Source organism: Barbatula barbatula (assembly GCF_947034865.1).
Source record: "Barbatula barbatula genome assembly, chromosome: 22".
NCBI classification, from domain to species: Eukaryota; Metazoa; Chordata; class Actinopteri; order Cypriniformes; family Nemacheilidae; genus Barbatula; species Barbatula barbatula.
The window spans coordinates 7761294-7786267 of record NC_136785.1 but is presented as its reverse complement, the minus strand read 5'-3'; the positions used below and the strand labels follow the sequence as shown (position 1 = coordinate 7786267).

The 24974-nt window shown below is 39.4% G+C and overlaps 6 protein-coding genes across 6 annotated transcripts; all 6 read right to left on the bottom strand.

Moving 5' to 3' along the window:
* Nucleotides 1-7705: 7705 nt before the first annotated feature.
* LOC306911584 (olfactory receptor 1G1-like) lies at nucleotides 7706-8662 on the bottom strand (the record flags this gene model as incomplete). Its single annotated transcript, XM_079487051.1, has 1 exon — nucleotides 7706-8662. One exon carries the CDS (start codon nucleotides 8660-8662, stop codon nucleotides 7706-7708), a length of 957 nt encoding a protein of 318 aa, XP_079343177.1.
* A 1074-nt stretch (nucleotides 8663-9736) lies between these two features.
* Nucleotides 9737-10669, bottom strand: LOC306911583 (olfactory receptor 5K1-like; the record flags this gene model as incomplete). Its single annotated transcript, XM_079487050.1, has 1 exon — nucleotides 9737-10669. One exon carries the CDS (start codon nucleotides 10667-10669, stop codon nucleotides 9737-9739), a length of 933 nt encoding a protein of 310 aa, XP_079343176.1.
* A 691-nt stretch (nucleotides 10670-11360) lies between these two features.
* On the bottom strand, nucleotides 11361-12293 carry LOC306911582 (olfactory receptor 2A12-like; the record flags this gene model as incomplete). The annotated part of the gene is made up of 1 exon (XM_079487049.1): nucleotides 11361-12293. One exon carries the CDS (start codon nucleotides 12291-12293, stop codon nucleotides 11361-11363), a length of 933 nt encoding a protein of 310 aa, XP_079343175.1.
* Nucleotides 12294-17031: 4738 nt separating this feature from the next.
* LOC306911581 (olfactory receptor 52E8-like) lies at nucleotides 17032-17952 on the bottom strand (the record flags this gene model as incomplete). Its single annotated transcript, XM_079487048.1, is given in 2 exon segments — nucleotides 17032-17469; nucleotides 17473-17952. Coding segments are annotated over 2 exon segments (918 nt in total).
* Nucleotides 17953-21342: 3390 nt separating this feature from the next.
* LOC306911580 (olfactory receptor 11A1-like) lies at nucleotides 21343-22194 on the bottom strand (the record flags this gene model as incomplete). The annotated part of the gene is made up of 1 exon (XM_079487047.1): nucleotides 21343-22194. The coding sequence occupies one exon, from the start codon at nucleotides 22192-22194 to the stop codon at nucleotides 21343-21345; it is 852 nt and encodes a 283-aa protein (XP_079343173.1).
* A 1570-nt stretch (nucleotides 22195-23764) lies between these two features.
* LOC306911579 (olfactory receptor 52D1-like) lies at nucleotides 23765-24676 on the bottom strand (the record flags this gene model as incomplete). Its single annotated transcript, XM_079487046.1, has 1 exon — nucleotides 23765-24676. One exon carries the CDS (start codon nucleotides 24674-24676, stop codon nucleotides 23765-23767), a length of 912 nt encoding a protein of 303 aa, XP_079343172.1.
* Between the last annotated feature and the right edge of the window lie 298 nt (nucleotides 24677-24974).

Sequence of the window (24974 nt, the reverse complement as noted above, 5' to 3'; positions counted from 1 at the left end):
AAAAGGTTACTGTTCTTCACAGTCAGAAAATAAGGCAAGTAAACAAATCCAAAGTTCTGGAGTTGGGTGTCCAACTAAGAGAGGCGAGGCTCTGGTGGGTTTTATAGAGTGTTTATTCACTTGGGAAATATCGAAGGAAGGTCTAGAATATCTTGACATTAATTATTCACCTTTTTTTGTGAATAATTTGTGAGAAAACAACTATTGGGCTATTCCATGTAAGTGCCAACCTTACCATAATTTTTTTTTTTAAAGATTTTACTAAACTAACATCACAGATGTCAACATTTGTCTAATTAAATAGCCTTGTAAGGTCTCTCTTAAAGTTATGTATTTTTTTAAGTTTATGCTTTTCAATTGTCCGGTTAGTGCCATTTTTTAGGACCTCACATCCATAGCGGTACATAAAAAACGATTGAATGTTCTGTGGAGAGACGTCCCTTCTTCATTTGTCAGGTATTTTTGCTTTTGGTTTGTAAATTTTAATTCACAGAAATCCTATGTGCTAGTCTCTCAAAAACGTGTGTTGAGAGACGGACTGGGGTTTGATCTTGTGAGGGTTCTTCCTCAAATTTTCAGGAGGCATTCATATAATGTACAATAGTGGTTCTTTATTAACCGCCAACTCATGCACTATCCACCGGTGCACACAAAAACAGAACAAAATAAAAATTGGAAGGACAAGATATAACAGTGGAACCCTCCACATTGGGCTCTGGGTCTCAGATGTTTCTCACAGGAGCCCTCACCAGAACTAACTCCCCACCGAAAATTCAACCCTATTTGAACACATGGGCTAAACCATTTGCTAATTGCAGGGGTCTCAGTTCAATAAATAAACTCAATAAAAATAAAACCCCACATACATGGAATCACAACAAAGCAAATAGTTACAATAAACACAAGAATGAATTCTAACAGAGAAGTTTAAATGAACAATCCCCACCCATAGGGTAGTACCAACTACATTTCCCATAATGCCTGACCCAGGATATAATGGTGATCAGGAAATGCCACGCCCTTTAATAGGCAACCTTTGTTCCATGCTGCAGCCACAGAACCAGGCGGGACCACGGGTAAGATACATAATTGTTTAAACTATTAGATAAATATCTAAATAAAGAATATTAACCCCGTATCTGTGTAGTCATTTATTCAAACACTAGCGTGCACTCTAGTACTGAAATGTTGTCCCACTAGCAGGTGTTCAATGCGCGCATACAGACAACATGCAACTTACACAATACTTTTGGGTGAAAAATAAATATTAACAGAAAAATTTAAAATTGTATAAACACACAGAAACCAAATATTAAAGACAAAAACCCAATTTCTCCTAAAGAAATAATATATAAAGGAACCTTTGGTCAATTGACCTAAAGTGTGGACCATCACAGGACCTATCATCTCCGAAAGGAATTCAAAAACACCAATGGGCTTGGCAAATGGCACACGCACACCAGTTTAAGCCCCGTACATATGGGTATAAAAGTACTGCGAGATGTAATCTTCAAGTGGAATCAGTAGTGGTCATACTGAGAAGCCTGTACTGATGGTCATCACGGACAGTGGCGTTCGCCTCTAGTAGCAAGGCGCTGTCCGGAGCCGTAAAACTGGGTAAACGTCTGCTGCTCTCCTCGTTGAAGAGTGTGTTACGGAGGCCACATCCTACCAAGGGAAGGTTACATGTTGAGACACTAACATGGTCTCACCAGTGGGGAGAACAACATTTGAGAAAATGTGTCAGCCCGAATAGGGGGACAAAACCCAGGTGGGACAGCCACCGGCAGGGAGGTCACAGAATCACCAATAGGGAAATCAGGAGTAACGAATTCAACATACGGGATGACCCTGCAGGGACGTCACTACGTATGGGGCAATAGCCCTAATATAGGGGTCCACCTGAGCAGGGGTGACTATACCAATACTGGACTCAGTTTCAAGAGACTGCTCCGCCCAGTCTGTTTACAAAAAATGCCAATGCTAGTGATGGATGGGATGCCTGCAATTCGCCCTAAGGGGGGGGGGGAGTAGGGAGGCTATATAGCGACCTAGTCTCACCTGAAAAGTGGAGAATGCGCTTTCGCAGAAGTACCCCCAAGCCAGGCGCCTGTCCTATACGTCGGTGGCGTTTAAGACATGTGCTGACACTGGTTCCACTGGGTGGTTATAAAACCTGCAGCATCGCAATGTCTGCCAGAGAGGTGCCCTGAGCCCATGAGGACGCACAATCCAGCGCGTCAATCTCTGATTGGAGACTGCCCTCCCCTGGTGCTGTCCCCATAACAAACAAAAAGTTGCTCAGAACTTTTAACCCTCTGCGTGTGGTCAAATAGAGTTGCATAGTGGCAAGACTTCCTACAGGGATGATGACTCCATCTCTGTCGCTGCATCGGACAGCTGCCTGCTGGCATCAGATGCGGAAGACTCCTCTGATCTCCTGTCGTCAGGCAGTCGAGCTCCGGGGGAAACTGATGCTGAGATGTCGGCCATGCTCTCCCGTTTCAGTGTGTGGCACCACCCTCCCCGAAACGCTCGCGGCTAAACGCGTGGTTTCTGGGGTCGGGGCGTGGCCAAAAGCCACGTCCCACTCCAGTACCATTCTTCCCGGAGGTGCATGACGAGCTCACCAAGTCCTGGAATACGCCCTTTTCAGCGCGTTTCAGGCCGGAGGGCTCGGTGGCTGTGACTTCCCTGGATGGTGGGGCGGCTAGAGGCTATGTTGACATCCCCCAGGTGGAGCATGCAGTCGCGGGCCACTTATGCCCGCAGACGGCTGCCACTTGGAGGGGTCGACCTAGACACCCGTCCAGAGCATGTAAACTGTCGAAGGCTTACGGTGCTGCTGGACGAGCCGCCTCCGCTCTTCACGCCATGGCGGTCCTCCAGGTTTTTCAGGCGAAAGTCCTGAGGGATTTGGACGGCGGGAAGTCCGACCCAACTCGTATGAGTGAGCTGCGCACGGCCACAGACCTCGCGCTACGAGCGACGAAGGCCACGGCACGTGCCTTGGGTCGGTCAATGTCCACTATGGTGGTCCAAGAGAGGCATCTGTGGCTTAATCTTGCGCAGATAAGCGACACCCAGAAGGCCCGCCTTTTGGATGCGCCCATCTCGCAAGCAGGGTTGTTCGGTGATACCGTGGAGGACGTGGCACAGCAGTTCTCCGCGGCCCAGAAGCAGACTGAGGCGATCAAGCAGATCCTGCCACGCCGCGACGTGTCCACCAACAGGTCATCACGGTCCCGAGCGCAGCCTGCTTCCCAGCAGCTCCGCCCTCCCGCGGCGGCCCCTCCGGTTCCAGGACCCTCCCAGAGGACGACCCACCGGAGGTGTAGAACCCCGCGGAAGAAGGGATCTGACCCTTTTCAGGGCCCAGCGCCCACTTACTCACAAAGAGACAAATTTCCCCTGGGTTTTACTCCACAGCACTCTCGTCCAGACGATGTCTTGGATGGACCAAGCCGCCAAACGCAATCTCCTCCGGATGTTGCATCAGGCAGCCGAAAGCAGGTTAACAAGCAGAGCCGTCAACCTCCCTGGGGGTCCCCCTTGTGCGAGGTGACCGCACTGTCAGCCAGCATGGTGAAGCAGATTGTCCCTCTGGTCCCGCTGTCACGGTTCTTGGGCGCTTGGCAGCGCACCAGCCCGTCACGCTGGCTAGAGAGGACAATCCGTCTCGGTTACTCGATCCAGTTCGCCAGGCACCCCCCCAAGTTTCGGGGCATTCTGTACACCTCGGTGCGAGGAGAGAATGCCCCCGTGCTTTGGGAGGAGGTAGCTGCCCCTCTGGCGAAGGGTGCGGTCGAACCCGTCCCAATAACCGAGATGTCGACCGGGTTTTACAGCCCGTACTTCATCAAGCCCAAAAAGGGCGGGGGGCTGCGTCCCATTGTGGATCTGCGCCCCTGAACAAGCACCTACAAGCTGCCGTTCAGGATGTTGACGCAGAGGCGCATCCTGGGCTCGGTACGTCACCAGGATTGGTTCGTGGCAATCGACCTGAAGGACGCGTACTTTCACGTCTCTATTCTCCCTCGACACCGGCTGTTCCTGGTGTTGTGTACACACAGGGACCTTGTGCTTCGGCACCTAGACCGTCTAGGCCTTCGGGTCAACCGGGAGAAGAGAAAACTCTCCCCGCGGAGAGTGGCGACTCCATCCCTGCGCAGTCCAGCTCATATGGGAGCGGTTCGGCCAAGCACAGGTGGACCTGTTTGCCTCCCCAGACTCCACCCATTGCCCGCTCTGGTACTCCCTGGCCGAGGGTCCCCTCGGCACGGATGCCTTTTTATCACACAGCCGGGACAAGCGGAAGTACGCCTTCCCCCCAGTGAGCCTCCTTGCACAGGTCCTGTGCAAGGTCAGGGAAGAGGGGCATCAGGTTCTGGTAGTGGCACCCTATTGGCCCAACCAGACTTGGCTCTCGGATCTGGTAGATCTGACGACGGCCCCCCCTGGCCCATTTCCCTGACGGAGGACCTTCTGTCGCAGGGGAAGGGCACGGTTTGGCACCTCAACCCGGGACCTCTGGAACCTCCATGCCTGGATGGGACGAAGAGACCCTGAGGGGCTTGTCGGTAGCGGTCCGGGAGACCGTCTTACAGGCTAGAGCCCCCGCTACTAGGCGGTTGTACGCCTATAAGTGGGGCCTCTTTTCGGCTTGGTGTTCTCCCCGGGAGGAGAACCCACGGAGTTGCCCGATCGGTCGGTGCTGGCCTTTCTACAGCAGAGACTAGAGAGTAATCTCTCCCCATCCACGTTGAGAGTGTATGTAGACGCTATTGCCGTGCATCACGATCTCGTGGAGGGTAAGTCTCTCGGTCAGCACGACCTGGTCACCAGGTTCCTCAGGGGCGCGAGAAGGGTGAATCCACCTCAACCGCACTCCGTACCCTCTTGGGACCTTAACATGGTCCTGCAGGGCCTTGGTACGGCCCCGTTTGAGCCCCTCGGAGATACCAGTCTTCCTCATCTGTCGATGAAAACTGCACTCCTGACGGCGCTTGCCTCCATCAAGAGGGTGGGGGACCTACAGGCATTCTCTGTGTCCCAAGGGTGCCTAGAGTTTGGGCACGGCGACTCTCACGTTGTCTTGAGACCCCGTCCCGGTTACGTGCCCAAGGTTCCCACCACTCCCTTCCGGGACCAGGTGGTGAACCTGCAGGTGCTCCCCTCCGGGGAGGAAGACCCAGCCTTCAATGTGTTGTGTCCAGTGCGGGCGCTGCGCCGCTATCTGGACCGCACACGGAGCCTCAGAAGCTCCGAGCAGCTCTTTGTCTGTTATGGAGGACAGCACCCGTGGAGGGCTGTCTCCAAACAGAGATTGGCGCACTGGATTGTGGATGCCATCACGGTGGCATACCAGTCCCAAGATCGCCCCTGCCCACTCGCAGTGAGAGCCCACTCCACTCGGAGTATGGCCTCCTCGTGGGCACTGGCACAGGGCGCCTCTCTGGCAGACATCTGCCCCATACGTAGTGACTCCCCTCTGGGTCGTCCCGTGTGTTGAATTCCTCACTCCTGTTTTCCCGATTGGTGAATCTGTGACCTCCCTGCCGGTAGTAGTCCCACCTGGATTTGTCCCCCTACTCGGGCTGACGGGAGGACGACATAAACAGACGACAGGGACGACGACATATACATGAATGCATACCAAAAACCAATGAAACACAGGCAAAAACAGTAGACATAGACAAGTGTATTGAGCAAAGCAAACAACACATTTTTGGCACAAATGGAACCCAATAGCTTCCTCTGTCTCAGAGAGAATGTGAAGTTGGCGGAGGATTTCTTGAAGACTCTCTAGCACTGCTACCTCAACTTCGACATCCATTTCAGCACTGATCTGAACTAAATCCTCCATTACTCTGCACAAACGAAACTGGAGATAGTCATTGGACGCATTGTTCTCACAATCCTGCGCTAATGATCTTAAATCGTTAGCAATTGCTTGAACAAAAGTCTCCATCCAGGCTACAAACTCAAGCAGCATTACCGAGTAGGCTTGCTTGTACCAGCGAAACAGGGCAGCGAAATCAAGATTCGATCACATCGCTCTAACCAATCCTTCTTCAGACTGATGTTGGCACCCCCCACTCAATTAGCATACAGGCGCAGGGAAAAATAAATGTAGAAATGTGGAAATACAGAAATAAATAAATGTAGAAATGTGGAAATACAGAAATAAATAAATGTAGAAATGTGGAAATACAGAAACAAATAAATGTATAAATAAAAAATGTATAAATAAAAAATGTATAAATAAATAAATGCATAAATACATAAATATATAAATAAATGTATAAATACATATAGAAATGCATAAATAAATAAATAAATACATGCAAAAATACAGAAATAGCCATTTATATTACCAAAATGTATTTATTTTCACTATTATTTATGCATTTATTTATTTATTTCTAATTTTATTTATTTATTTTTCCTTCTGTCATTTTTAATCCTCCATATTTCCCGAAGGTCAACGCTCATCGAATTGTTGACATGTAGCTGATTTCATGTGTAAGGAAAGCTGATCACAAATTGCTGTTTGATTCTAACCTTACTCAACTAAATCGAATGATATAGTGTATATAAAAGAAAACCAAATTTTCCTGTTTACCCAAGCATTGACAAATGTGTTTGAAGGTATTTATTAATTGGCAACATGGTTGAGAATAGAATAAAAGGAAAATTTGGGTTTTTATTTTGCCATTTGTTTCTCCAATGGCAATAACTCTTAAATCTTAAAACCCGCTTCTTCTTGAAGTACCTCGACAATGCTTTAAAAGCAAAGGCTTTCTTGATTACTGCCCCTAGGAATGGATTAACATTCTCTATAAGATCCTCTACCTCTGTAAACATTTAAAACAGGTCTTAAGAATTTGTTAGTATTTTAAAAGAAACGCTTAAATGTTCTTTTCCCTTGCTGTTTCTTTAATTTATTTGTACTGCAGCGCTTTGGTACACTCTGGTTTTTAAATGTGTAATACATTTTTTTATTGATTGATCGATACAAGTGATCATGCTTGCAGGAATTAGGGTCTTTTTAAATCCATTGCAATTCTCAGCAAGTAGGCTCTTTGTGATGGTAGGAATGACGTTTATATGCGAGTGAAAGAGATGGTAGAGAAGCGACTCGGGGAAATGAAATTGTTACTGTTTGAGGTAAGTGTCTGTAAGAGCTGTCAAATTAATTCTTTTTTATAACGTTGCATTTAAAGTTCACCTTGCTCTGAATTCTGAGGTCAAAATTTTTCCACAAATGTTCTTCAGAAATATAAAATATGTAAAAATAAGGAATGGCACATTTTTCTGGTCGTGCTTTGACTGGATATATTGTATAACAATAATGTACAACAGTGCATCATAACTCCTTGACACACAGATTTCAAACACATTTTGACATATAATGTACACTGTAACAAGTTAATAATGTAAATCTAAACAAGAAATGTCATCAGTTAGTAAAAACTGTCATCGTTAGAAAAACATATTTTTGATTATATCATGACCTGCTGTCAAACAAAGAACAAATGTAACACTTTGTTTTATTTAATTTGAACTTTTTGACAGTTTGCATGTATCAGACAAGAAATATGTTTTTGAGAAACATACTCTTTCATGCATATTTTCTTGCAAATTTACTAAGTCAAATTGTTGCAACCATTTACATGTATTTGTATGTCTCAGTACATACATATTATGATTTACAGCTTTTTTTAACTACTGAAACATTAACTTTTGATATAGGACATGAGGGAAAAACTCTTTTGCGCACTGTCTTAATATTTAATCCATAGATTAGAGGATTAACAACAGGAGGAACTATAATTAGTTCTAAAGCCAAAAAATTACGCAGACTCTCTGGAATGTCATTTGCTCCGTATCTGCTATACATGACGTCAAAAAGCAAAGCAAAAATAAAATTGATCAGTGATAGTAAGTGTGGCAGACACGTTTGCCAGAATTTTTTTCTGTTTTCTAAAGATGCTTTACAGGCAGTGATGAGTTGAATGTACGACACTATGATAACAACCACCAAAGATACAAATGTGACAATAATAAAATATCCAAAAATATTATTTACAAAATTTGAAGTGCACGAAAGTTTTACAATTGACCAGTTGTCACAATACAATTTATCAATGTTATTTTTACAAAACGTCCTCAAGTTTGATAACAGGGCTGCTGGAATTGAGTAGCAGTTAGGTATAATCCAGGACAACAGAATTAATTTCAAACATGTGTTTTTAGTTAACTTGGAATGATAATCCAAAGGTCTGCATATGGCTACATATCTGTCATATGACATGACTGTTAATATTGTAATCTCAGTCATTAAAGAGCTGTAGATAACAAAGGATTGCAAAGCACACACGTGAGAGGAGATCACATATGAATCCAAGAGCAAATTAGACAAAAATATAGGATAGAATCCTGATGCTCCATATATCACATTTACACACAGATTACACAAAAACATGTACATGGGTTCATGAAGAGATTTCTCCATGATAATGACAGAAATAAGTCGAATATTAAATGACAATATAAGCAAATAGAGAAAAAGAAAAAAAGTAAAATATATATGCCTGTATGATTTTGATTCTCTGGGCACCATGAGAGTCAACATTACAGGATAAGAAGAGTTCTCCATCATTCAAAGTTCACTGGATCCTGCAAAGAAAGCAGACATCTCACGAAGCTTCAGTTGTCATTGCTTCTAAAGGAAAATAAAGTTGCCACAGTCGGAGAGGTAAGAGTTACTGTTTGTAACAGTCAGGAAAAGGCGAACAATCTAGTCCCTAGGTCTGGAGCCAGGTGTGTTTGCAGTTAAAGGGTTTGGTTGCTCTTATATGAAGGGTTTTTCATTAGGGAAATTTCTAAGGGATGGCTATTAATAACTTGGGCTTAATTATCCATTCACAAACAAAACTCTTCCGAAAAAGGCCAAAATTATGTTTTTTATGGACATATAATAATCCAATAGTCTGTAGGCTACTGAACACATTGCTTAGCATACAATCTTAAAAATAAAGGTGCTTCCCAATGTCATAGAAGAAAATATTTTGTTTAAATGGTTCCATAAAGAACCTTTAACATCTGAATAACCTTTCTATCTCACAAAAGGTTCTTTGTGGCAAAAAAATGGTTGAAAAGGGCTACGGAAACTATCCAAAAATTTATTGTAATCCATAACTTACTCACCCTCATGCGACCCTAGGTACGCATGAGTTTCTTTCTTCAGCCCGACACAATTTGAGTAATTCTGAACTACTGTATTCTTTAAACTATTCCACCCACAGAAATGCACAAGTTAAGTCATTGCGTTTCTTGTGAGACAAAAACTTGCCTGTGCATTGAACATGTTAAATGGAACGATTGTTGAAGTATACAGTATATAAGTATGTATACGACAGTGCTCAATTATCTTAAATCTTTTTTATTCCAATTTTTTCCACATGAATTGGAAAATGTTGCAGTATCACATGGGCCTCAAACAAACAGAGTGATGTTTTGATAGCTGTCCTACCTATTGAATAAATAAATGATTAACAGTTTAATTGTTGTAAGAAGTGAACATTGAAAATGCACACTTTAAAATTTTACAACAACACATAAAGTTTAAACATCACATCACATTTGTTTTACCACTGGTCTACAATCTACATCTACAAAATATTGTAAATTTAGTGTTTGTACAGAATACAATAATTGACCAACCCATTATTCATCCTGACATTTTAACAACATTATTAAATGGTTTTAACAGTCTCTTGCGAATCTCTTTAAGTTTTAAACCATAAATGACAGGATTGAAAAGAGGTGGCACTATGATGATCTCTAAAGCCAAAAAATTACGCAGATTCTCCGGAAAATCCCTTGAGCCATATCTGCTGTACATGGTGTCGAAAAGCAAGGCAATAGAAAAATTTACCAAAGAAAATAGATGAGGCACACACGTCTGCCAAAACTTCCTTCTGCACTCCAATGATGCTTTACATGCAACTGCAAGTTTTATATATGACACTATAATGGAAACAAACAGGATGAAAAGAAATGCAATAATCAAAAATCCATATGTATTATTGATAACAGTCGATTGACACGAGAGCTTTACCATTGACCAGTTATCACAATACAATTTATCAATATGATATTTACACAATGCCATCCTATTTGACAAGGAAACACTAATGGTCATTGTTATTAATGGCACAGTCCAACAAAAGGCAAGTAACAGGACACAAGAAAATCTGTTCATCTTTGTATGATAGTCCAAAGGTCTGCATATGGCCACATGTCTGTCATACGCCATCACTGCTAATGTACAATATTCACACTTAACAGAGGTATAGATCACAAAGGCTTGTAAGGCACACATGTAAGAAGGAATCGTGTATGAATCCAGCATTAAATCATGCAGAAATTTAGGATAGAATCCTGTAGCTCCATATATCCCATTTAAACAGAGATTGCACAGAAAAATGTACATTGGTTCATGAAGAGCTCTCTCCAAGACAATGACAATAATGAGCCAAATGTTCAGAAACAAAATCAGAACATAGAGAGAAAAGAAGCAAGTGAAATATATGTGTCTGTATGATTTAGAGTCTCTTGGTTCCGCCAGGGTGTAAGTTGCAAAGTAACTCTGGTTATCCATTCTCAATATACTGTTACTTTGAAATATGTCTACATGCTAAATGGTTGGCTTCCAGATTAAGATGGCTTTTTGCCAGCTTGGACGTATGCAAAAATTACACAGGCCTAAACACTTAAAAAAAGCAAGTGCTAACATCAGTCAGCCCTTTCAATAGCCTTGCAAGACTGTCATGAAATGGAGGCTCTAATGCCCACTGTCATGCCTATAAATAGTTTTTTTGTTTCTAAGAAAGTCTCTGTGAGACTCATGCAAACAAACCCCAGAGGTTATTCTAAGAAATTTGTGAGATTTACTTTTAATTTAAAAAGACAATTTATTTGCTAAATTATGTTAATCTTTGTATTGGATGAAATATCCATTGTATTAAGTTATAGTTTCAGACACCCAAGGACATACATGGTTGTATTTTAATCTAAATACATTTTCTTCTTTCTTTAAGAGTCTTATACAAGCTTAAAGCATAAATGAAAAGAATGTATGTGGCACATACTGCATGTGAAAAACTCAACATTGCAATGGCTTTCTGTGTTCAATTCTCCATGCAGTTAATAATATATCAGTATTATTTGATAAAATATTGTTATAGTTTATGATGAATGTTTGTGTACAAAGAGCAAGGACATATTTGTACAATTATCATTATATACTGTATGAGTGAAAATATATACAGAGTGAAATACAAACACATTATTCATCCTGATATTTTAATGATATTATAAAATGGTTTTAACAGTCTCATGCGAATCTCTTTGAGTTTTAAACCATAAATGACAGGATTAAAAAGAGGTGGCACTATAATGATCTCTAAAGCCAAAAAATGACGCAGATTCTCTGGAAAATCGCTTGAGCCGTATCTGCTGTACATGGTGTCGAAAAGCATTGCAACACTGAAATTTATCAAAGAAAACAGATGAGGCACACACGTCTGCCAAAACTTCCTTCTGCACTCCAATGATGCTTTACATGCAACTGCAAGTTTTATATATGACACTATAATGGAAATAAAAAGGACAAATACAAATGACATAACTGCAAATCCATAAATATTATTGGTGACAGTTGATTCACATGAGAGCTTTACCATTGACCAGTTATCACAAAACAATTTATCAATATGATATTTACACAGTGCCAATCTGTTTGATAAGGAAACATTAATGATATTTACAATAACTGGTACAATCCAACAGAAGACAAGTAACATGCTACATGCAAATCTGTTCAGCTTTGTATGATAGTCCAAAGGTTTGCATATGGCCACATATCTGTCATAAGCCATCACCGCTAATGTACAATATTCACACATAACAGAAGCGTAAATAACGAAGGTTTGAAATGCACACATGTAAGATGAAATCACATATGAATCCAATATCAAGTCATGCAGAAATTTAGGATAAAAACCTGTAGCTCCATATATTCCATTTATACACAGATTGCACTGAAAAATGTACATTGGTTCATGAAGAGCTCTCTCCAGGACAATGACCACAATGAGCCAACTATTCAGAAACAATATCAGAGCATAGAGAACAAAGAAGCAAGTGAAATATATGTGTCTGTATGATTTAGAGTCTCTTGGTTGCTCCAGGGTGTAGGTTGCAAAGTAACTCTGATTATCCATTCTCAATATATAGTATGGTACTCCAAAATTTCTTCATATGCTAAAATAAACAAAATGTAAATGAAAAGACAATGAAAAACAACAACTGAATAATCAAGCAACTGATAAAAATCATAAGATTACACAGTTGTGTACAATGACAAAAAACAATGACAAAAACGCTCTTGTCAACCCTTCCTACAAGTGTTGTCGTCTTACATGGTCATAACAATAAAGGCTCTAAAGGCCATTGTTGCTTATATAGCTTTTGTGTGGAGGGAAACGTCACTGTGAGCCTCCTGTAATTAATCGTGAGCTGATAGTTTGTCAAATTTGTTGTGAGACATTATTTTTCTATTAATATGCAAATGTTGTCCCTGTGTACGCAAGGTCTGAATTTCATCTTTTAAACTGGAGGATTAAGTTATTCGGGTTATCTAAACCTATCATCTTCATTTATTAACTTCCAAAGAATTTTATAAATGACCTGCGTATTTCCAGTTGTTTTATTATATTTGATATGTTGTCCTTCAAATTGACAATGATAATATCTTTCAATTTCAGAAACCGAAAGCTAAATGGCGTCTGGTTTAGATCAGCGTGAAGTAGACGACATTGTGCAACACGGCGATTCACAACTGGTCTCAATAACATAGGGAAAGCTGATGCAGCCTAAGGCTTAATTTGAAGGTCTGAAGAGTGGGACTAAAAATTAACTTGCGGAAGATGTGTAATAGGTGCCATTATAACGTTTAAAAAAGCATTGAAAACGAGGACAGTATTGATTATGTTTCATGCACGTCAAATTTTTTTATCTGAGATGAAGCAAATACGCGTGTACTGGAATTTCACACATTTTTAAAGCTAGACCTGCGCTAATCTTCTCCACCTGCTCTCCCCGGCATGCCAGTTAACCCTCCAGAACCCGAACCCATGCAAGTGGACATGTATCATCTCTCTTGGGAAGAACATATGCAACGTCTAGTTTAGAATGTGCTTATAATGTGGGGGATCCGGACACGTGAATACCACCTGCCCTGTAAGCCCAGCCCCACCCACGGTGAGTACGATTCAGCCTTCTACTGCTGTATCTCACCTTTCGCTTACTGATGTTGTGGTAACTTCCTCATCCTAGTCTGTTTCAGCCAAAGCGATATTCTACTCTGGAGCGGCAGGAAATTTGATCTCACTCGCATTACTCACCACCCTTGACCTGCCTCGGAAAGCTGTTGGATTTTAGCAGAATCTGCTTTCACTCACGCAATTTTACACTTTAATTTGAATCAGCACGGTGCACATCTCTCACTGGGTTCTGCATGGATCTACCACAGACATCGTCCTGGGACGACCCTAGCTCCAACAACACCAACCTAGTATCGGCTGGAGAACGGGCAAAGTCCAAGCCTGGGGTGCTATCAAAGTCTACCACAACCCTTGGACGTGTTTTCCAAGTAACCAAACTTTCCCCTCAGACCATGCATCGACTATCGGACTTTAAACTCTCACACCAAGAGATGGATTTCATACCCCCTTCCCCTGGTCCCTGCCGCCCTGGACCAGTTAAGACATGCTGCCAATACAGTGCCAGTCCCAATACTACCATCTCATCCTCCCTCCCTCCAGCTTTCTCAACTCCATATTATGGACCGACAATGATGAGATCACCTGCCAGCCATCACCCTGCTCCACCCTGCCTGGAATTTCTGAGAGTATCTCCCAGTTCGTCAAGGGATGCTCAGTCTGGTCATATCCACAACTCCACGTCGCCAGCCCATAAGGAAAACTCCTTCCTGTACCACATCACCCCTGGTCTCACCTTGCCGTAGACTTTCTCATGGATCTGCAACTGTCTGACACCTATACCTGCATTCTGGTCCCAGTCGACTGGTCTCTAAAGCCTTCAAACTCTGAATACCACCCTCAGGCAAACGACCAGGCTGCGTGGAAGATACAGGACATTGGGAGGTACCTGAGATCCTACTGTCATTCCCACCAACACAGCTGGCACCGGTTCTTAGCGTGGGCTATGCACAGAACTCCCTCCAACAAGCCTCCACTGGTTTAACCACTTTCCAGTACATATTCGGCTAACAACGCCCTCTGTTCCCCTGGTGAGGGGGACCACCAATGTGGTCTGGGACTCAACTCATCACCAACTCGAACAAGCTGTCTTCAGACAAATAGAACATGTTGACACCCATCGATCTCCCAGTCCACAGTATCAACCTGATTTATTTTATTTATTTGAAAGAAAAAAGGGGAACCATACTTATTAATGAACATTTTCACAAATGTAAATATGTCATATTATAGCCTTAGGCTAATTTCCATCTGCAGCTTCCCTCACACTACCCGAGTTCACCTTTATTCCTTGTGTCTCTCCTCAGACTCTTCACTAATCCAGTTTCTTTTCCTTCTACAGACCCTGGTGCAGTGGCTGATCCTCCTCCTCTCAACAACTGAACAGTCTTGGGTCGCTCATGATAACATTTTAGACCCAACAGTACTCAGAGACTTTCATGCTGCTCACCCGGATTGCCCATCTCCTGTGAGGTCAGCTGAAGCAGACCATGTAGGGGGGGACTGAAACAGACTCTTCACCTCAGCCAGCCACGCCTTGTGCACAAGCACACTCTCCCAGACTCTCATGTTCCCGCTAACCAATTTTAGTGTATAGCAAAACTGTATGCACGCACTGGGACATACTATTGTGAATCGGAAGTGGCCGTTGTCGCCTAGACGACACTGTGATCCTTAACGGTCACAAACATCAAAATACGGCACTTACTTCAATTTAAGTATTGTAACAAGCAAAAGTGACGAGAGCCGTGATTAAGATTAAGTATCTAATGATACGTCGATTCACATGCAGCAACTACTTCATTAATAAGAAAAATGGTGAAAAGATTAGCTGATCGTGATGAGAGTACAGTGTAAAAAATGTATGGTGTAGTTAGTCTTTGGTGACTGGTTCAATCTGTTCAGTGGCAGCGTTGGGTAAGTTACTCTGAAAAGGTAAAGTACATGCCTGAAATCACTTGTCTTTTAAATCAGACCATTTAAATGTATGGAGAATTTAGCACCAAATGTCATTGACAATATGAGTGTGAAAATACTCTGGAGACATCAGCTCTGCCTGCTAGTCACAGTAATGTCAGGTCACAGTTTTTGGCTATAGTTATTTTAATTCCTAATGTTTAGATTACTTAGTGGTAAAAGCCATAAAAGATAGTGGTGTGTTGGATTTATTTGATTATATTATATTTTATATATACTATATACTAGTTAATTATTGTATAGGTATTTATACAGATCTATAAAAATCTGAGATTATGACTAGTCAATGAATGGCTTTAAAAAGTGATCCCTTTTGTTTATGTTTTGTTTTCACAATTGCTTAACATCCAAATAACATCTGGAGGTAAACAGGTGAAAGGATTTAGTTCTCATTTAAAATCCTTTCACATGTTCACCTCCAGTTTAAGGTTTATTGAGAGTGTCACAATCCAGCGGTATTGGCAATAACTGTGATATTAAAATACAATTAAAACAAGATTATTGATATTCATTCTTCACATATTGTTATTTTGGCTGATGTCGTGACAGGCTTAGGTACATCACTGTTCCTAATTAACCATTTCCATTTTTCTTTGAATAATCTTCTACTTGGGGTGTTTTAGCCCAGTGGAATAACATACTTTGATTTACAGTATGCTTTGTTTTACCAAAGGAATCTGCATCGTATAAGTCCTCAGTTTCAAATTATAGAAGGTTATATTTTGTTCAGACAATACACTACAGCAAACACAGAACGAAATAGAAATGTTTAACTTGAATTTTATCATCTTTTAAAGCATGATTTCAAGACGCTTTTGTGAATTAAAAATAGGTGTATAAGCAGTATAATTATTTCCAAAGCCCCAAAATTGCATAGACCCTCTGGGGTGTTGCTTGAGCCATATCTGTTGAAAAAAGTGTCAATGCAACCTAAAAAAATCTGATTTGCCTCAATTGTTACAATTTACAATGGATTGTAAATGTAGGCTTTAATGATATTCGTTTGTCTGTTATGATACAGTATAAGGCCTTTCACATGGCAGGCCAATGTCAATGCAAGGAAGTGCAGAGTTGGACATCAAGGTTATTAAAACATGATTTTTCTTCTGTTAAATATTGTCAATGAGGAACACTTCGCTATGTTAAGGAAACTGCTTTTGTGAAGAAAACGCTCAACATAAGCCGCCCTGATAACATGTTTTAACCCAAAAAATGTGACTGATACACTCAGAAAAATGGTCAAAAGAACGCTCCCTAAAGTATACATTGGTACCAAATTGATCTTCTTCCCCCCCACACCTGGGGTATTTTAGCCTTAAGGCATTTATTAATTCACTTTGTAAGTTTTGTGCAAAAACTGAAAACAATTAGAAGTCAGAAAAGTAAGAAGCATGGCATGGTTTGTAAGCCTGTGTCTTTCTCAGTAACCCCTCAAGAAAATATTTACATTGTTTCTCACTGGTAACATTGTTTGTCTGGAAAAGCACTTAATAACTGAATGAAATGCACAAATATTTAGAAGATCAGAAATTGCACCCCTCAACACTTAAGTGTCACATTAAGCGAGTTTGCAAAACAGTGGAATAACATATATTGTTTTAAAAGTCCTCAGTTTCAAATTTGAGAAGGTTATATCTTGTTCAGACAGAAAACAATACACTGCAGCAAACACAGAACAAAATAGAATTCTTTATCATAATTGTTATCTTCTTTTAAAGCATGATTTCAAGACTCTTTTGCGAATCTCTGTAAGTTTTATGCCGTAAATTAAAGGATTGAAAATAGGTGGCACTATAATTATTTCCAAAGCCAAAAAATTACGGAGACCCTCTGGGATGTTGCTTGAGCCATATCTGTTGAACAAAGTGTCAAAAAGCATTGCAACACTAAAATTTACCAAAGACAAAACATGAGGCACACAAGTCTGCCAAAACTTCTTTCTGCACTCCAATGAGGCTTTACATGCAATTGCAAGTTTAATATATGAAACCATAATTACAGCAAAAATGCAAAAGTAAAATGAAATGCCTAAAAGTCCATAAATGTTATTGATGACAGTTGATTCACATGAGAGCTTTACCATTGACCAGTTGTCACAATACAGTTTATCAATATGATATCTACATAAAGCCAACCTATTTTATAACAACAAAGCAATAAGTGTGCTAACAATTGGTACAGTCCAACAGAAGACAAGTAACATGACACATGTAAATCTATTCAGCTTTGCATGATAGTTTAAAGGTTTGCATATTGCCACATTTCTGTCATAAGCCATCACTGCTAATATACAATATTCACATTTCACTGCACTGTAGATCACAAAAGATTGTAAGGCACACATGTAGGAAGGGATTACATAAGAGTCCAGTATTAAATCATGCAGAAATTTAGGGTAGAATCCTGTGGCTCCAAATATCCCGTTTATACACAGATTGTAAAGAAAAATGTACATTGGTTCATGAAGAGCTCTCTCCAAAACAATAACAACACAGAGCCAAATGTTCAGCAACAATATCAGACAATAAAATAAGAAAAAGCAAGAGAAATATACATTCCTGTGTAATTTAGATCCTTCAGGTTGCATCAGAGTATATGTTGCAAAATAGGTTGAATTATCCATTACTTTTGCAACAAACTGTAAATTGTCCCTATGCAAAATGAACAACACGATTACAATTAGATACAATTGTATAATGTTACAATTAAAAATGACTAAGCTTTAAAATATAATACAAAAGTGGCATACTGTATTTTCTCTATGTTATTACCCACCCCTTGTCATTATGCATGTCAACAGTCATGAAACATAGACTTAAATGATAACCAATATGCCTTTAAATAGTTTTTTTCTCAAAGCAAATTCTCTGTGAATCTCTTGAACCTAAATCTCAGGGGTTTATTTCAAAGATTTGCTGTTCTATATTTCTTAAAGAAAACAAGGGCATTTGTAAATGTGCCATAAACATTCTACAGTCTTTTAATTTAAAACTAATATAATTCAAATGCACCAAGTTAACAAATTGATAATGAAATAGCAAGTTTTATGTCGTTATTTAATTCTGTCAGTTATTGTGAATTTTATATTTGGATTTGTAAGGTTTTAAAAAAAAAATCTTTACATGAACTGGGGGAAAAGTATTGAACACATGAAGAACGGGAGGTGCAAAAAGCATGAAAAACCAAGACACCAACTGAAATCTATCAGTAATTAGAAAGCAATCCTGCCCATTGTCAATGGAAATGAACTAATGGCATAAGAAAGGGTGTCTCATTACCAATGTATCATCTCTTAATGGGTAAAAGCAATGAGCTCTCTCAACCTTATTGTTGCGAAACATACTTATGGCATTGGTCTTAGAAGGATTTCTAAACTTCTGAATGTTCCAGTGCACTGATGGGGCCATAATCCGGAAGTAGAAAGAACATAATTTCACCATAAACCAACCATGACCAAAGGCTCCTTGCAAGATTTCTGATAGAGGAGTAAAAAGAATAATCAGAAGAGTGGACCAAGAGCCAAGGACCACTTGTAGAGAACTTCAGAAAGACCTGGAATTTCAAAGAAAACAATAAGTAACACACTCAACCGCAGTTGCCTGTATGCATGCTCACCACACAAGACTCCATTGCTGAAGAAAAAACATGTTAAAGCTTGTTTAAAGTTTGCTGCATAACATTTAGACAAGCCTGTGAAATACCGGGAGAATATAGTCTGGTCAGATTAGACCAAAATTGAACTCTTTGGATGCCCTTATACACACCATGTTTGGAGGTCAAATGGCACATTACTCCAAAAATACCATACTAACAGTGAAGTTTGGAGGTGGAAACATCATGGTGTAGGGCTGTTTTTCAGCATATGGCACTGGCAAACTTTATATAATTGAAGGAAGGATGAATGGACAAATGTACAGAGGCATTCTTGATAGAAATCTACCAGAATGATGAAGATGAAACAAGGATGGACATTACTGCAAGACAATGTTCCCAAACACACAGCGAAGTGGTTTCAATTGGTTTCAGAGAAAGAGAATAAAGCCAATCACCTGACTTGAATACAATAGAAAATCTATTGAAAGAACTAAAGATCAGAGTTCACAGAAGAGGCCCAAGGAAACTTTAAGATTTGAAGACTGTTTGTGTGGAAGAATGGGCCAAAATTACACCTGAGCAATGCATGCAACACATTTTTCCATACAGGAGGCGTCTTAAAGCTGTCATTACCAACAAAGGCATTTGTACAAAGTATTAAATACATTTCAGTAAGCGTGTTAAATACCGGACGATCCGACGGTCGCTGCTCGCATTGCGGCATGCCTGAGTGACATCTCGCTTTGGATGAAGGATCATCACCTGCAGCTAAACCTTGCAAAAACGGAACTGCTTGTGATCCCAGCCAACCCAAAGATTCACCACAACCTTGCCATTCAACTAGGCTCATCAACGATTACACCGTCCAGCACAGCCAGAAACCTGGGAGTGGTAATCGATGATCAGCTTAACTTCACAAGTCATGTTGCCAGCACCGCCCGGTCCTGTAGATTCATCCTCTACAACATTAGGAAAATTAGACCTTTCCTATCGGAGAACTCTACGCAAGTCCTAGTCCAGGCTCTTGTCCTGTCCAAACTGGATTATTGCAATGCGCTTCTGGCTGGACAATTTCATGTCAATTTCATTTCATTTATTCCACATGGGCCTTTATCATAACGGTTATCATACCATGTCATGTCATGTAACTATGTACATTATACAGCATAAAACTAATTTAAATGTACTGTGCTGTTAGCTGGTAAACATATCATATCTGTCTAAATATGATTCGTTTTCAAATACCAATTACCAAAAGTTTAATAAACTTTACTTCTTCATTAACTTCTTGTTTATCTCACTGTGTTAGCCAAGGGACTACATTGAAAATAGCCAGATACGAAAATAAAGAGATTGTGCAATAACTTAAAGGCCCAGAGGTCATTAACCATAATAAGTGTGGTAATTGCACGCTTGGGACATAATTTGTCCCTTTGACCGGTCTCAAGGCTCTTCGCAACAATAACAGTCGGATTACTTTACTTGGTCAGTATTGTTTTCATTATTTTAATAGACTTGGGTGATTGGGGACATTGAAATGAACGGGGGACAATGCTGTATAGGAAAATAAAAGTGTTTGTTTGACTATACATAGCATGCGCTCTAACTACTGTATGCTCCATGTAAACAACTTATTTCACGTATTAATATTTTTAAAGAGTATAGTGCACAGTATTGTTTTGTCCTGACAATATTGACTCATAAAAAAATTGACAGTAAAGAAATAAAAGCAAAAATACTAAAGAAGACAAAATCATGTGCCATACATTTATATCAGTATATTTGTGAAGATGACTCTCTGATCTTAAAATGTTACAGATTACTTGATTGGAAAGCGGTGATTAAGATACTATGCATTATAAATTATTTTTACTTCAGTAAAACATTTTTACTACAGTATATACCTCATAAGAGCATCTTAACATGTAACAATATTTTAATTACAAGAATTATGTGCATAAACCCAATCATGATGCAGGCAAGCAATAAGAGAAAATGATTCATAATCATGTACAGCTTATGCAGGTCTCTGTTTTACCACTTCAAAATATTTTTAGTTACAGAAATGGTCTGTTGCACAGGCCACAATAACATCCCTATTATACATGTGACATCAGGCTGTGACTCAATACATCACTTAATGCATAAAATGATCTAAACACAATAGTAATCTCACATATCTACAGTATTTGTGTGTAGTGTCTATAGATATTGTCTATATGTGTAGTAGCACTGTGTTAAGTTAACTGAGACCAGTTCTATAGCAAATAATTGCTGGCCTATTCTTGCACGCATTGGATAAATGTGTCTGCTAAATTCCTAAATGTAAATATAAGTAGTCATTATGCTTGTTTATCCAGCAGACTCTGCCTAAAGCATGGTCAACAGTTGTGCAAATGTTGTGCAATACACAATAACTTCAGTTTTTTATGTTTACACATGATTTCCATATCCTTTTACGGACTTGTTTGAGTTTGAAGCCGTAGACTACAGGATTGAAAAGAGGCAGCACGATGAACATCTCCAAGGCCAAAAAATCCTGCAAAGTCTGTGATATAATGCTTGAGCCATATCTACTGTACATGATGTCAAAAAAAGCAGCAACAGCTAAATTTATCATCGTAACATGAGGGATATATGTCTGCCAAAAATTCCTTCTTCTCTCTAAGGATGCCTTACAAGCAATGATAAGTCTAATATATGACACAATAATAAAAATAGACATGCAAAAATAAAATGAAATAACAATAAGTCCATAAATGTTGTTGGCAGCAGTTGATTCACATGAGAGTTTTACCATTGACCAGTTGTCACAATATAATTTTTGAATGTGATAGTTACACAATTTCGAGTGATTTGACAATGCAATAGCAATTGTCCTAAAAATAAAAGGTGCGATCCAACATAAGCTTATTAATATGCCACATGTAAATCTGTTCAGCTTTGTATGATAGTTCAAAGGTTTGCATATGGCCACATGTCTGTCATACGCCCTCACAGTTAGTGTAGAACAGTCACACGTAACAGAAGTGTAGATCACAAAGGCTTGTAAGGCACACATGTAAGAAGGAATAACGTATGAATCCAGTATTAAATCATGCAGGAATTTAGGGTAGAATCCTGTGGCTCCATATATATCATTTATACACAGATTGCACAGAAAAAAGTACATTGGTTGATGAAGAGCTCTCTCCAAAACAATAACAACACTGACCCAAATGTTAACAAACAATATTAGAACATAGAGAAATAAAAAGCATGTGAAATACATATATATATATATGACCTTTCATCAATCTTTCAATAACCTTTCATCTTAATCGCTTTTAGTTCAAGGCCCCCTGTTGTCCATACAAATATTTGAAAGGCCCCCGCTCAAAATTTCAGATTCTGAAACCTGTTAAATCTATACAGTTTTCTTTTAATAATTTTAAGTCACACTGCGGCCCCCTTGAAAGTTTGTTGAGCCCCCTGAGTAGGCCCAGGCCACCGAGAAGCTCACACAGGCAAACACATTTATATTAATTTAGCGGACACTTTCATCCAAAGTGATTTATCTCATTGTTCACTGTGGTCCGATGCTGTCATACTTCAAAGAATCCACCATGGGACAATTGTATCTTTTTCTGATTTAATAGACAGTTTTAATAAACAATAAACCACTCAAAACTTTTACATTTCTCTGCTTTTTCAAAGGCTTATGATCTGCATAAAGTCCAAAAGTACTCTGCAGTTTCTGACAATCTCAATAAGACTACTTTTTTTCACAAGGAATTATGAAAACTCACACTTGCCACAAACAGTATAGAACTGGCTAGCGGAAACATCCCTGACAATATTTTTGAATGTACATTAAATGTGAGAATTCTCATTGTGGAAATGTCTTTTGCCTTTAACCCCAACATGTGAGCTTTAAGATTGTTACACCAACTGAAAGCTGAATAATCAGGCTTTCAATTGATCAGAGGGTGCAACAAAATCTAACTATTGAGAAAATTGCCTTTGAAATTCTTAATCAGAGGCACTGTAGCAGGCCATTCACTCTTCACATGTTTATGGTATGAAATTTCAAAAAATCGTCATGGAAGATGATCTTTATTTAATATCCTAATGATTTTTGACATAAAAGAAAAATCTATGGGTCATCTATTATGACCCATACCACTTATTTTGGGCTTTTACTTAAAATGTTCCCCTGCTACTTAAGACTGCTTTTGTGATCCAGGGTGATCACAAATGTGAAAGTACTTTAAACAGTCTTTAAAACAATAGCATTGGAAAGGAATTTCGAAGTGTGATAAAATGTGTTAAGTGGAGTAAACAATATAGCTATTTAGTTTTATACATGAGGTGACTCAAAACAGCATGCTTGGACTAACATGGTGTCATTTCTATAGTGTAAAACTATAGAGATACATGAACAGAATGATTAGCCAGGGATAAAGTATAAACATTAAACAAGAACAACAAAGATTACATTTACGATGAGAATGACACAAAATTTTAATTGCGTAAACCGTGCACAGAGACCTAATACATATGCACCTAATATATTTACTGCACCGTAAAAGCGAACCACAGTGTGTCATTTAGTGTATCGCACAATTTAAAATGAAAGTTCAAAACCTTTTTAAATGTATTTGTTCTGCTAAACACAATGGAAGATACAGTATTTGGAAGAATGTGACAAACAGATTACATCCCCATTGACTCATATAGAATTTATTTTTCCTATAACATTAAATGGGGGATGAGAACCGCCTGGTTACTGACATTCTTCCAGATAAACCTGTGACCATAAAATAATTCTCAAAAAAATCTTTATACTGTATAGCTGTACACTATAGCACACATAACTTTAATATTCTTTTGCGAACCTCTTTGAGTTTAAAACCATAGATTAAAGGATTGAAAAGAGGTGGCACTATAATGATCTCTAAAGCCAAAAAATTACGCAGATCCTCTGGGAAATCCCTTGAGCCATATCTGCTGTACATCAAATCAAAAAGCATTGCAACATTGAAATTTATCAGTGAAAACAGATGAGGCACACACGTCTGCCAAAACTTCCTTCTGCACTCTAATGATGCTTTACATGCAACTGCAAGTTTTATATAGGACACCAAAATTACAACAAAAAGGCCAAGATAAAATATAATAATAACAAATCCATAAACGTTATTAATAACAATTGATTCGCAGGCGAGCTTTACCATAGACCAGTTGTCACAATACAATTTATCAATATGATATTTACACAATGGCAACCTTAATGATAAGGAAACACCAATAAGCACTGTAATAAATGGCACAGTCCAACAGAAAGCAAGAAATATCAAACAAGAAATTCTGTTCATCTTTGTATGATAGTTCAAAGGTTTGCATATGGCCACATCTCTGTCATATGCCATCACTGTTAATGTACAATATTCACACATAACTGAACTGTAAATCACAAAAGTTTGTATTATACACATGAACGGAGGAATCACATATGAATCCAGTATTAAATCGTGCAGAAATTTGGGATAGAAACCCATGGCTCTATATATTCCATTTATACATAAATTGCACAGAAAAATGTACATTGGTTCATGAAGAGCTCTCTCCAAAACAATAACAACACTGATACAAATGTTCAGAAACAGTATGAAGATATAGAGAGCCAGAAAGCAAGTGAAATATACATGCCTGAATGATTTAGAGTTTTTTGGTTCCATCAGAGTGAATTTTACAGAGCTTGTATTATCCATTATATAATGCATAACAAGTTACATATGTCCTTTTGTAAAATACATGGACATGTGTTTCTTTAATATGATCAGAATATTTCGAAATATAGCAAATATATCCTAAACAAATTGTAAATTCATGACTGTCTCCACAGCTTGGAGTTAAACAATGTTAAACAAATTTAACAGAATATAACAAGCACAACTGTAAAACAAGCTGTAACCCCAAACAAGTGCTGCATTAAATGGAGGCTCCAAGGTCATGGACATGCTTATAAATAACATTTCTATTCCCTTAAAAAGTTTCTGTGCAGCTTTA